General features: G+C 50.1%; 1 protein-coding gene and 1 pseudogene across 15 annotated transcripts in view; one reads left to right on the forward strand and one right to left on the reverse strand.

The window, feature by feature from the left end:
• Nucleotides 1–13,576, forward strand: part of LINGO1 (leucine rich repeat and Ig domain containing 1) — a 222,774-nt gene that overhangs the window by 13,225 nt on the left and 195,973 nt on the right. For 4 of the 14 annotated variants that reach the window (XM_081120679.1, XM_081120681.1, XM_081120667.1 and 1 more), the window contains 2 exons: nucleotides 1,367–1,478; nucleotides 11,407–11,522. The exons of 4 other annotated variants lie outside the window; for them this stretch is intronic. Coding sequence is in view for 4 of the 10 variants with exons in the window: in XM_081120667.1 (XP_080976793.1) it covers nucleotides 11,505–11,522 (18 nt within the window). In the remaining 6 variants the exon portion in view is untranslated. Of the gene's footprint in view, nucleotides 1–1,366; nucleotides 1,479–11,406; nucleotides 11,523–13,576 lie in introns of those variants that run through there. 6 more of the 14 variants (XM_081120675.1, XM_081120682.1, XM_081120668.1 and 3 more) reach the window with 3 other exon arrangements.
• Nucleotides 2,681–3,301, reverse strand: LOC308563190 (nmrA-like family domain-containing protein 1 pseudogene; annotated as a pseudogene). The gene has a single exon. The product of its transcript is annotated as a nmrA-like family domain-containing protein 1 pseudogene (transcript).

The raw sequence follows: 13,576 nt of genomic DNA on the forward strand, positions 1-13,576 counted from the left end.
GGAGTGGGTGAATGACCCAAATCCTGGTGCTTATCTCATCTTGCACTGTGGCTCCAGGCCTTCCCTGGACCCTGGGGTGGGGATCCTCTTAAGGTGTATAGAACTTTACAGTGTGTAAAGTTTGCTCACCTCTGACCCTTAGTAGATCTTGGAAACAAGAGGTGGGGGAAGAGAAGACACAGCAGGGGACCATTCCCCAATGACAGGTATAGGCCAAGTTTGCCCCAGGGTCCCGCAGGCAGGTGGAGGTGGGGTGGGATTTGAATACAGGACTCAGGGCCTCTAACCAGCTGCCCCCATCACATCTGCTGTGCCCCTTCCACTCCCAGCTGTCTCTTCCCTTTACCTCCCCTTTGGAGCCCTGTTTGTAGAGTGTGTGGGACTTTTCAGAAACATTAATGATAGAAAATAAATTAGAATCTGAGAGGAATCATTGCTGGGCATTCTCAGAGGGGCTCCTCTGCCCTTGCATCTCTCGGCCATATTGAAGCTGGCAGCCAGACCAGAATACAAATGTATCTGGGCTAGCATTGCCCTTAATCTGTCAGGAAGCCCTCCCTGGTGAGACAGCACTCACCAGCAGCAAAGCTGTTTTGCAATGAGGCCTCAGCAGTGCTAGGCATCACTGACCAGGACTGAGTTCTCTAGGGTGGAGGCACAGTCCATGGCTGAGGATGGAGGGGGGGTGGATGGGGCCTTGCGCCCAGGTCCCTCTCCATCTCAAGCCCTCTGCTGGGGACACAGCTCTGAGGCTAGCGCCGGGTGGGGTCATGCATCCCTGCCCAATGGGGAAGGAGCACATATGAAACTGCCAGTGGTTTCTCAGGGTCTGAATTCCTCAAGTGGGTATTGAGGCACCTGTATGAACTTGACCCTCTTTGTCCTATCTCTTCCAGGATGCCTTCCTTTATCACTGCTCAGCTCATACTGGGTTTTCCATAGTTAAGCCTCTTGTGCCTCCTGGAACTGGGGTACAACAAACCTATCGCCTAAAGGGTGGGTAATGAGTGGAGCAGGCTGGGTGTGATGTAGTAGGGACCGGTGGGGACTGGCAATGTGGAGGCACAGGGTACCAGTTTGGGAGCCCTGCCATGGACACTTTCACTCCCAGCTCTGCTAAGTAGCCTTTGCTCCAGGGCCACCATTCCTATCTGTAAACCAACAGGGTGCTCCCTGAGGGCAGGCCCTGCTCTCTGCCCCTGCAACTTGTCTCCCAAAGACATGGGCATGGGCTGGGCACCAAATAGGCTTCTCATAAAGCATCAGAGGCTCTGGGGGCCTGAGGAATCACTCAGGGCAATCTTTTCACTTAGAGATGGGAAAACTGAGGCCCCCTGTTTTTTTTTGTGTGTGTGTTTTTTTTTAGACAACCAGCGTTTATTGATCACCCATCATGTGCCAAGCACCAGGATAAAGAGTCACCCACAGCCAAGAGGAAGGCTAGTAAATGAAGCAATTACAATATGGTATAGAAAATGGTAAGCCAGAGATATACAAAGATATTATGGGGGCCCTTCTATCACCTCCTCTTCCCATTTCTCTACCTTTCTCCAGCTCTGGCCTCAAGCTCCTGCCTTCACCTACTGCAGAGCCTCTGGGTTTCACTGTAGCTAAATAGTTAGATGCCCCCCTTGTCCTAGCATGACACAAGCCAACCATAAACTGAAAAGGAGCCATGGCAGCCTCTGGAGCAGGGACCACTCTAATAAGAAAGCACATAGGAGGGGAGAGAAGTTCACAAATGCACCATCAGTACTGGTGCTAAAAGTAAGGTTTGTGGAATGCCTAAATGAAGGATAGAATGAATAGATAAGTAATTGAATGTCAACTTTCAACCTTGAAGCAAAACTGAAATTTAGAGTTTCTCATACTTGTGCTTATTCCCCAGAAAGTCCTCTACAAAGACTATATATATATATATATATATATATATATATATATATATATATCTTTATTGATTTCAGAGAGAGGAAAGGAGAGGAAGAGAGAGAGATAGAAACATCAATGATGAGAAAGTCATTGATCGAGCCCACAACCCGGGCATGTGCCCTGACCGGGAATCGAACCCTGATCGCCTGGATCCTAGGTTGACGCTCAACCGCTGAGCCATGCCCGGCCGGGCTCTACAAAGATTTTTATTTTAAGAAATTAAAATTACTTAAAAGTTCACTAAGAATGTAACAATGCACTTGAATAAAAAAACTAGAGCTGCTGAGGGGAGTTTCAGAGCCAGGGCTCTAGGTCATTTAGGCAGGAGAAAGTCAGTGGCCACCCCCACTGGTGTTAGGGAGGAAGCTCCAAGTTCCAGGCCAGAGCCTTGTGAGGCAACTTGACTGTTGGGGAGACAGAGCTACAGAAGGTGCCAGGTTTGGGGCTTCTTACTTAACCAAACAGATGTACAATCCTTATCACTAGCTGGAAAGTTATATGTGAATCAACATTTCCATGTTTCCTACTTAAAAGAGAACTTCAGGGAAGCCTTTGGTGTCGCAAACAATTGCATTCTAACATGTCTGTTCTGTAAATGGAGATGTGCTGTAAACAGGACCAGAATCGGGAGGAAGAAAGTTGTCAGGGGCATATTTGAACAGCTTAAATGCCTTTCAAAGCTCCCTGATTCTCTGAGATAAACTGGCTGAAGCTTCTGACTTTGGGGTTCAGTCAGTGGGTGAGCTTGACATCATGGTCTGGCTTCATGCAATAGAAACGGAACATGTTGGCTGTTTCCGCTGCTCCAGGAAATCCCAGCTTCTCGTAAGCTTCCATGGTGATCCAAGGTGTAGTAATCTCCATCAGAGGCTTTCACTGCCTTCCATAAGGTGAAAAAGTTTTCAAAGTAAGCTGCCAAGCGGACACTAGTCATGGGAACACCAATGGACCAGAAATACTCCTCCACCTCTCCCTTCCCATCAAAGTGCTCAACTTCCAGCTTCCCACCAGCCAGGCGCTTGGCGTCCTCCAGGCCGCTCTACACCACGTGCTTCAGACCCAGGGGCTTGGCAATATCGGCCACCAGCTTTCCCTGACACACTTCTTTCTCTTTGCTGAGATGGTCCCAGAAGTTGGTCACCACAAATGCCCCATAGGCATCTTTTAAGGCGGCCTCCACTGATGCTGCGTCATTCAGGTCCCCTTTTCCCACCTCAGCGCCAAGGTCCTGGAGCACCAGTGCGTTTGATCGAGTCACATTCCTGGTCATTGCTCTCACAGCAAACTTTTTGCTCTCCAAAATGGCCCTGGCCACAGAGCCACCCTGGGCTCCTGTTGCTCCAAACACTGCAGTTACTTTCTTGCTGGTCATGTTACTGGACAAAGAAACAGTGGAGTAGCTGAACTTTCCTCAGAGCAGCAACAGCAGCTATAATAGTTCCTCCTCAAGCATGGGAGTTATAAGCGAAGTTTGACTACCTGAGGCCCCCTGTTTTGCTCTAAGCATACTATACATCTGTGCTCTTATAATCCCCACACAGGCATAGGAGTGCGGTTTTTTACCTCTGTTTTAGAGAGGAGGACACTGAGGCTCAGGGTAGCTGGATCCTGGGGGACACAGCAAGCCTGTGTTTGAATCAGTCTGTTGGAACCCCAGTGCCAGCCACCTCTTTCTGGCAGGATTAGGGGGCTGCAGAGGCATGCAGCATCACCTGAGGGGGTGAGGCACATTGGTGCCCAGAGTATAAGCCCAGCCAGGGGCAGGAGGCCTGGGATCTTGGCCCAGATCTGCTACTAACTCTCAGTGTGACCCAGGGCATAGGGCTCTCTCTGTACCTCGGTTTCTCCAGGCCAAACGGGGAGAGGCTCTGGAGGGGTTGAGACTTTGGGGAATTCACTGAGCTCATGTGGCCTTGGCCTGGCCGCCAGCCCTGCTCAGTGCTTCTCTCCAGTCCCTGGGCTCCCTTGATCCTAGTCCAGGCTCATAATGAAACCTCTCGCTCCTGTGCTCTCTGGAGTCACGGTCATGTGGGAGTTGGTGACTGCAGCACCCAAGCAGGCCCAGTTGGCAGTGTGGGGCAGCCAGGGAAGCCTGTCCTCTACCCCAGGAGGGAAGAGGGCCGCAGGTTACCACCAGGTAGGACTGCCCAAATGTAAGGACTGTGCACTCAGCCCTACAGCCCAGAACCTCACCGCTGCATGTCCCAGCGCTTCCTTTTGCACACTCAGAATGGATTCACAGGGATCACTTTGTGTAGCCCTGGCCTGTATGATGGGGAAACTGAGACCCAGAGAGTCTGAGAGTGAGACTCAGGGTTGCCACTCATTCACCCTGACTTCTGCCCCATCGAGCTTTGCTCTTACTTATCCCCACCAAAATGGCCCACCATCTTGGACAGCTATCTTCCCTTCTCAAGGCCAGTGTCTAGTCCCTGTTATTCCACAGGAATCCTGGCTGGGGCTTGGGGCTGCAGAACCTGTACTGACTCCTGCTCCCCAGTAGTCCCCTGATGTGCAGGCAGAATTTTCTCTCCTGGGGGATAGCCCTGTTCTTTCCCACACTGTTGTTCTGAATCTTTTTGGTCTGTAGGACCCTTGGGGAATGAAAGCCACAGAGTGTACCTGAAACAGGTACATGCCCTCCCCACCACGTGCATAAATTTACATCAGTGCTCAGAGACCTCCTAAGCCCCCCTCACTGGAGACCTGGGTTAGGAACTCCTGCTTTAATCATTTCCCAGGTGACATGGTTAATGTTACCTGTTGTGCTGACCTAGGACTGGAAGCTAAGCGTGTTCTTCCTGCTTTACTCTGTTGCCTTATGAAGGTCCCACTGTGCACCTGGCTGGGGGTCAAGTGCTATGATAATCCACCCATTCTTTCCACAAACTTTAGTTTTTGATGTCTCCTCTGTGCCAGGCTCTGAGTGCAGAAAAAAACAAGAACAAGACCCCTTCCCTTGGGAAGTCACACCTGTAGGCACTCAGAGCTTCAGGGTCAGGGCAGGACAAGAGATGACAAAGGGTAGGGATAGCAGAGGGGTTCCTGACCCAGCCTGGACAGAGAAGTGGGAGGTGGTCAGAAGAAACTTCTTGAAGGACACTGGGGACTGGACAGGGAGGGAGAGCATCCTCACAGAAGGAACAGCAAGTGCAAAGGCTTGGAGGCCTGTCTCTGTCAAGGAGGGCAGGCACCTTGTCTAACTGGAGGGTAGTATTAGGAAGTAGTGGGTCAGGCATGAGGCTAAGGACCTGTTGGGATTTGCCACCGTTCCTTGCCTGTCTTCAAGTCTGCTGGCTGCCCATATGCCCTAATACACACAGACATACCTCTCCCCTCCTGAGTCTCCTGTCCCTCAACACACACATACTACCTCTTTACTGTCCTTCCTAGAAATGACAACATACTCACACATTCTCTCCCCTGGATACAGACACACTTCCACACTCCACCTCCACAGGTCACCTCCACAGACCTACACGAACCCCCTCTCTCTGTGAACACTGACGGGCATACACCAGTCCCATTTTCTGGTACCTACCCTCTCTCTTTGCAGAGAGAAATACATCCCCAACTTCTCTGTTACTTTTTTCTCCTCTCTCTCCCACTTTTCTAGCACCAGAGCCCTGTAAGAGTTCAGAGCTGAGCCTCAAAGCCCCCTTCCATGTTATACTCACCCCTGAGCCTCAGCCTAGGGTTCCCCAAGACTGTGATATTCCAGTGTTTTCTGGACACCTAAGGAAACCTTCCATCCCAGTCCTGGAGAGCCAGAACCCTGCCAGGGGAGCCCTGGCTTTAGTTTCAGCCAGTCTAGACTGCCTATGTGACCTGGACAACCTCCTGCCATGGCCTTGGTTTGGGAGAGCTGCAGTGCAGCTCCACATTCACTAACATAAGGAGGTTCTTCAACTGGTGTTAGAGCCCTGGTGTCCTTGAGGGGTCCTGGGGGCTATGAGGTTGGGGGTAGGGCTGGACAGGCCTCTCCCCTTTCAACCATAACAGGGCTCCTTAGGTCTGCATTTATATTAGGGTCTGGGCAGGATTTAAAGGAAAAAACCCATTAACTCTTTATTGATTTTGAATGATTACAAAAGAAAATCCAAAAACATATTTGTAGGTAATGGAGACCATGAAAGCCCCCTTGCCCCTCTCCTAGGAGGTGATCACTGTAACATCTGGATATTGCCTTTTGGAGCATATACCAACAAATTGTTATTTATAAAGATGGGCTTATTCTGAAATAGTATTGTAGAGCTTGATTTTTTTCATATTGTTATACATAGAGGTGCCTCCTTCTGTCAAGTGGCTGCAGAGTGTTCCATAGCATGGATGTGCTGTATTTTATTTGAACAGTCTCTTACTGACAAATATTTAGGCCATTTCCAATTTCTTTTTTACTCTTACCAGTAATGCTGCTATGAACATTCTTGAATGTTTGTGTGTGAGTGCCTGTGCTGCCATTTCTGTAGGAGAAGCTCCTAGAAGTGGGATTACTAGGTTGTAGGGTGTGTGGGTTTAGAGTGTTATTCAGTATTGCCAAATTATCCTTCCAAAGGTTGAGCCAATTCTTCCTCCCTCCAATGGTCTGAGTCCTCATTTCCCCACATCCTTGTCAGCACTGGTTATTATTAATCAATTTAATTTTTCCCAGTTTGATGGGCAAAAAATGGTATTGTGTCATTTTCATTTTATTTCCCTTATTGCTAGTGAGGTAGAACATCTTTTCATACACTTACTGGCCAATTTAGTTCTTCCTCTGTGGGTTTCTAATTTGCTGCCAGTTTTTCTCTTCTTTTGTTTTTTTTCTTATTGATTTGTAGGGGATCTTTGTATATTAGTGACATTTTCTTTCAGTGTCTCACTTGCCCTTTAACTTCGTCTATAGTGTCTTTTTGCTATACAGGTGTTATATGCATTTATGTGGTCTGATTTATCAGATTCTCACTTTATGCCTTCTGGATTTAATGTCTGGCATAGAAAGGCTCCTCCCCCTGCATACAATTTCATTTCAAATAAGAATTTTATTGCTGAGCCTGGGTTTGCAAAGCCTGGGTTTGTAGGCTTCTCCTGGCAGCTGCAGCACTAACTCTGGGGGAGGAGGGCTGCCCCATCTGCTAATCCATTTTCATCTCTGCATCTCCCCCTCTTCTGGCTTGGGGTCGCAGTTGCTCTGTCTTTCTTTGGGCCTCTGTCTGTCCTTTGTGTTTTGCCCCTCCTTTCTATGTCTCTACTGTTTTCCATCCCCAGGTGGTTTCCCACTGGGCAGTGGTACTTACAAATGTGAGATGGCAGCTGTGGCAGCCCTCAGTGGGTTGGGATGGGATGGTGGTTGTCAGGGAGCGTCCCCCCGTCACCTTCCACCTGCCACCCTAGCCCCAAGTTACGTGGGCTGCCCAGGCAGGCCCTGGCCCAGTTTTCTCACAGAAACATTTCCTACCAGGAGTCTGAGAACATGATCATTGGAACATGAGCCAATCCAAGCTCCCCCACCAGGAAGTCTTCCCAGACAGCTGTTTCTACCACTTCCACAGCCCTGGACCTTTCTACCACTTCCACAGCCCTGGACCTGGCCCTCCCCTTTGGTCCTCACTTCCCTACCTCCCTCTAGTCCTGTCTCCTCAGCACTGAGCAACCTGGGGTCCACCTGCTACCTCTCAGGGTCTCATCTTCCACCTGTGCAAAATAGGTCCTGAGAGTCTGTACCAGCTGCTGGGAGCCACGGCCCATGTGGGATAGAGCAGAGCTGGTGGGTCTTCCAAGCCAGGCTCTGGAAGGTGTCCTCTTTTGCCCTCTCAGTACTAACCCCCCCCCCCCAAAAAAAAAAGCAATTAAAAAAACACTGCAGGAAAGAATTTGCAAGCAGCTGACAAAGAGATGGGGACTTGAGTTCTGTAGCGTGAGTTCTGTAGCGTGAAGACTGATGACTAGGGCTCCATTGTTCTCTGCCCTGCCCCAGGCCGAGGACAATGTCTGACTCACGGGAGGAAAGAATGAACGATGCAGGAAGGTGCTGAGCCTGGGGGAGGGGAGGGCAGTCATGGGCACTTTCCTCATGGTTCCTCATTTCTAGGGACTGGAGGTGCTAATGGGGGATACCTCCCATTACCTCCTGGAGGTGAGGCCTCCTTGTGCGGGCTGAGAGAGCAGTTGGGAGACAAGCCAGGAAAACCTGGAAGTCTCTTTGAAGCATGGCTCAGAAACACATAACTACTATTTTTGAAGTAAACTTCCCTGGGCTCCTGCAGCCCCCTGGACTTCTGTCCCAGCACCCTCCCTCTGACCATGATGGCCTTTCTTCTCTCTGAGCTTTAGGCAGGCAGAGTGATATCTCTACATCTCTTTATCCTAATCATCAAGTACAAAATGGAATAAAGGAAGGAAGGGATGAATGTATGGGAAGCTGAGGGTGTTGGGCCAAGAGTTCAGATCTGGGCAAAAGAAGACCTGGGTGCTGGGCTTGACTTTTTGGTTGACTTGTTGGAGTGTCCCCAGCCCTCATTGGGCCCCAGTTTCCACATCTGTACAATGGGCATGGACCTCTCAAGCTTTATGATACTGTGACTGTGTTGAGCAGAGTAGGCACGTGCGCTTCTCTCTTTCTCCCTCTCTCTCACACATACACACACTAACATTCCAGTACCATCCCCTTTGATCACAGTGTCACTGAATGCCTACTGGGTGCCAGCTCCACACAATAAAACCACTCTGGCAGTATCGTGTTGTAGCCGTGTCCCTGGAAGTCCCACACTCTTCAGGGCACGTAGTAGTTCTGTTGAACACACAGGCATCTGCTTTCTAGATCTCCCTGGATTCCACTCAGGGGGAAGGAGCCAGGAGGGCAAGTAGAAAGCTCTCACCTCTGCTGTGGTTTTCTTCACGCCCGGGACTCTGAGGCCTGTAGCTGGGACTTCATGTCCTTCCTGGAACTTGGCACACTAGAAGGCCTCGTGTCCAGGAGAGCTCCTGGCTCTATTTGTGTCTCCCTTGCCCAAAATCATTGTTATGCTCTGCCTGGGGTCCCATTTCTATAGCAATTCCTTTTGATGCTGTTGAGGAAGTGGGAACTCCAGGAAAATCTGAGGAGAAGGGAGCAGGAAATCCATTCATTATCTTGCAATATGGCAGCTGGGGGCTTGGAGTGGTGCTGTGGGGATGGCTTCCTCTGCTGGCTCAGGTAGAACTAGACTCGCCAGCCAAGTGGTTGGCAATCCTGCCAGGACAGGGCTGCCTGGTTGGCCTGGGCCTGGTTAGCTTGTGCCTGTCTACCAGGAGCCAACTTGGGCTATCACCAAGGACACTGCCTAGCTAGGCTGGTCTGGAGGACCCAGGCCTGAGGAACTGCCCAGGCTCTAGCTACCCTTCTGTCCTCGGTTGGTACCATTGAGTCCTGTCCTGTACTCCAGAATCAGTAGCCATTAGGAAGCACCCCTGTGGCCTGCTGGCAGCGGGGGGAATAGTTTGGGGCTGTGAACTGTGGGCTAGGCAGGCCCTCTTATACTGGGTCCACACTGCTTTGTGGCTCTGTTGTCAGGTTGGGAAGGCCAAGGGAGGCCCTAGAACCTGCTCAGTGCCTATGTCTCTACTTCCTTCTTGGAGGAGAAGATTGCAATTCGTGAAACACGGAGACCCTTGCCTCCGAAGAATCCCTCCATCTTCACCTATCATGTACCTAGAAATTCCACCATTTGCACATTAGTCATTATAGAATGTTGATTTTGGAAGGGAGTCAGAGGCCTTTGCCATCTTCTGCCCACATTATGGCAACTGTCTCCGAGCTCCATCCATCCTATCTGGAAGGCCTTGCAAATCCCCCTGGGGACCTAGACCTGTGCTGGATGTGCCATGTGGTGAATGAGGCTGGCCTGGCCTTCTGGGGAGAGAGGGAGCTGCTCATTCTCTTGAGGGCTGCTGGGAGCCAGGCTTGGGTTAGATGTCATCTTTCCGTGGTTGCCTTTCACCTCATCTGGGCACCACCCGCACTCGTCTCTGCTTAGTTCTTGTCTGTGCAGTGACTGCCACTTAAAGGTGGATTACTTGGCACTCCCCAAGACATATATCCATGAAATCACAGCTGTGATGTGCCTGTCAAATTTTTTTTATTTTATTACACAGAAAAATAAACACATACATGTGGAACTAAAAGTTTACACAATCCCACTGGCATGTGCCCACACTTTGAGAAATCCTGATTGGATTGGAACTTCTTGGCAATAACTCAGAAGGGGATTTGGGTCTTTGTCAAAGGTTTACAAAGATTGTCAGAGGTTGAAGAAACTGAGGCTCAGATGGGGAAGTTTTGCCCAGGGCTGCACAGCCAGCAAGTGGGAGACTTTCAGCCTGATGCCTGTGGCCTTTCAGCCTGGGATGTTGCCAAGGAGACAGGACTCCCTAGTGTCCTCTCCATTCACAGGGGGGTGGGAGTGGGTGGGGGTGGGGGTGGGGGGGGTGTCCCTAGTTACCCTTGTAGAATGTGTGGTGAAGGAATAAACCATAAACTGGAAGAGGCTTGAGAAGGAAGAGGTGAGGGTGGGGGTGGGAGCTGCAGGCATCCTTGGGAACTGGGAGGCTGAGGCTCAGGCACCTGGTAGGCATTCCCGGTGCTCTATCTGCTCCCTCTCAAGGGCCAGTCCCTGAGGGTCTGCTTCCTGAGGCAGGGCTGGGAAGGAAGGTGGGCCCTGGTGGTGGTTGGATACCTCCTGTGTGCCAGGTCACAAGTCCCTTCTCTCTTTTTATCTTCCTAGCAGCCCTGGCAGGAAGAATGGTATCCCCATTTTATGAATAAGTGAGGCTCAGAGACTTGACTTTCCCAAGGTCACAGAGCCAGTGGGTGGGGAAGCATATTCAAATCCCCTTGGCCTGGGGTCAGAAATCCAGCATTCCCAGAGCCCTACCTTCCCCAGCTGGTGGCATTAGTGTGTGTGTGTGTGTGTGTGTGAGTGTCAGTGAGTGAGAGCACATGTGATACGTGTTAGTGCAAAAGTGTGAGTGTGTCAGCAAGAGGGAGCATGTGTGTGTATGTTTGAGAGAGAGATGTATGAGTGATTATTGTATGTATGTGTGAGAGAGATGTATGAGTGTTCATTGTATGTGTGTGTGTGTGAGAGAGATGTATGAGTGTTTATTGTGTGTGTCTGTGAGAGAGATGTATGAGTGTTTATTGTGTGTGTGTGGGATGTATGAATGTTTTGTGTATGTGTATGTGTGTGAGAAAGATGTATGAGTGTTTATTGTGTGTGTGAGAGAGATGTATGAATGTTTAGTGTGTGTAAGAGTGTTTTGTGTATGTGTATGTGTGTGTGAGGGAAAGATGTGTGAGTGTTTTGTGTGTGTGTGTGTGTGTGTGAGAGAGAGAGAGAGATGAGTGTTTATTGCTCATCCGGGTGGGATCAGACCAACTGTATGCATGGCACCCAGTGTTCCCCAGAATTGCCCCCTGCTGCCCTGTTTCAGCTGACAACTCATCTCTTTCTCCCACAGCTTCCTGTGCCCACAGGCCCTGAGACTCTGGTGCCCATGGGCAAAGAGGGCAACTGAGTAAAGCCCAGGCTAACCCTCAGCCCAGTTGCACTCCCCAAATGCCTGCCCAACCTGAGGTAAGAAACCACTCTGGGACACTCTGCAGAGTGGGGTCCCAAAGGGAGAGGCTGTAGGGAAGCCATTCAGGGGCTGTCTTTCTGGGGGTGCCTACCTCTCTCCCTCGCCACGAAGTCCAGTCTAGGAGGTTTGATGGTATAGTGCCACTTCCCACTAGCCCTTGCTATAGGAGGGCTCTGGAAGCCAGCTCAGAAGCCTGGAACATTCTTCTGAGTAATAAGGTTTCATGGACATGTCAGCTAATGGGTTCCTGTGCGGTGTGGGAGGTCTCTAATGGTGAGCTGAAGGACTCTGTCCTTGGTTGTGTAACATTGTTCACAAAATGTGTGCATGACTCCAGGTTAGGAGGAAGTGGAAACAGGTGAACTGAGACAATCAGGGTCTAAGAAACTGTTAAGCTAGCTCTGGCCCGGCCGGACGTGGCTCAGCGGTTGAGCCATCGGGGTTTGATTCCCGGTCAGGGTACATGCCCGGGTTGCGGGTTCAATGCCCAGTTGGGGGCGTGCAGGAGGCAGCCAATCAACGACTCTCTCATCATTGATGTTTCTATCTCTCTCTCTCCCTCCCCTTTGCTCTCTCTGAAATCAATAAAGATATATTAAAATAAAATAAAAAAAAGAAGTTGGCTCTGATGTGTGGGGTTTAACGAGGTTCCTAGCAATTCTCAGTGTGTGGGTCCAGACACTGTCCAGGTAAGATGAAGCACAGCCCCATGTGTGTATGAGTGACAAGCACTGGCAGCCAGGTGACTTTGGCTATGTGTGAGCAGAGCAAATGGCCTCTTGGACTGTATCATGAGGAGCAGGACAACCAGAATGTGGGAGTGACAGGCCCTCCCACTCCATGTCCCATGTGAGAGAATGTGGAGAAACTGCATCAAGTCCCAAAGAGGTGGGAAGTGGGGAAGGAATGGGAACCGGGTTGCTGCCTGGCTTGACCCCTGGCTTGCTTGTGACCTTGGACAAGTGACCTCTACCCTTTATCCAGGGCAATCCCCTGTCCTGACAGACCTCTGTGACCCATGAGAGGGCTACAGAGAAATTTGCTAAATAGAAGGAATGCTGGGGAAAGGCTTGGGGAGCAGGCTGGACAGGAATGTGCTCCCCGTTTTTCAGGTAAAGAAGACCCAGCAGCTCAGCAGAGCAGCAGGCCTCCAACCCTCTTCCTCAAGGATGGGGTGACAGTTTCAGTAGGTGTGGCTGAGGCTCAGCTGACACTGTCCTGTCAACCAGGAAGCTGGTGGGGGTGTGGCAGGGGGTTTCCTTCCTAGGCATTAGGCCTTGCTTTGAAGTCCAGTTATCTTCAACAGAATATTCCTGCTAATCAGTCAGTCCTGGGTGGAAGGAGCAACTAATTAGCCTCTCCATTTTAACCTGTAATTGCTGCTGGGAGATAGAGAGAGGATGCCATCAAGTTTGTTTCTAAGGTGGCCAGGGTGATGTGAGGACCTGGGGCGGGGGAGTCAGGGAGACAGGGCGGCCTGGCCCTGCCCCCACCCTCAACAGGAGCCACAGCAGCCTCCCCACTACCCAGGAGGATGGCACTGTGGAAGCTCAGCGGGCAGGGAGCCAGAGGGGAAGCTAACTCAGAATGGAGGCTGTTCTCAGCTGGGAAATGAGAGGGGCGGGGGAGTGGATGAAGGGATGCCTGGGCTGAGACTTAAAGGCTGTAGGATTATTTTAAAATGTTCTGTTTTTCTGACTATTAAAGAAGTGTGTGTTCTGTATAGAAAATGTGAGTGCTTGGGTGCTTTCCCGTCATTCTTTTACAAAATATATTTTTATAACATAATTGGGATCAAACTGTACTTACTGTTTTCTAACCTGCCTTTTGCACTTAATACTATAGCAAGATCATTTTCCCATCATTAAATACTCTTCTGTAATGTGATTTTTAAATGGCAGTGTAATGTTTCAGCCTGTGTGAGCCACAGCATGTTTAACCAATTCTCTGTTGTATATTTTGATCGTTTCCAATGGTGTATCATTATAAATACTCCCTGGGTCCATCAGGATCTTCTGATTCAGAGTCACTGTGGGAACCCAGAAATCTG

The sequence above is a fragment of the Miniopterus schreibersii genome (assembly GCF_964146895.1).
Source record: "Miniopterus schreibersii genome assembly, chromosome: 1".
NCBI classification, from domain to species: Eukaryota; Metazoa; Chordata; class Mammalia; order Chiroptera; family Miniopteridae; genus Miniopterus; species Miniopterus schreibersii.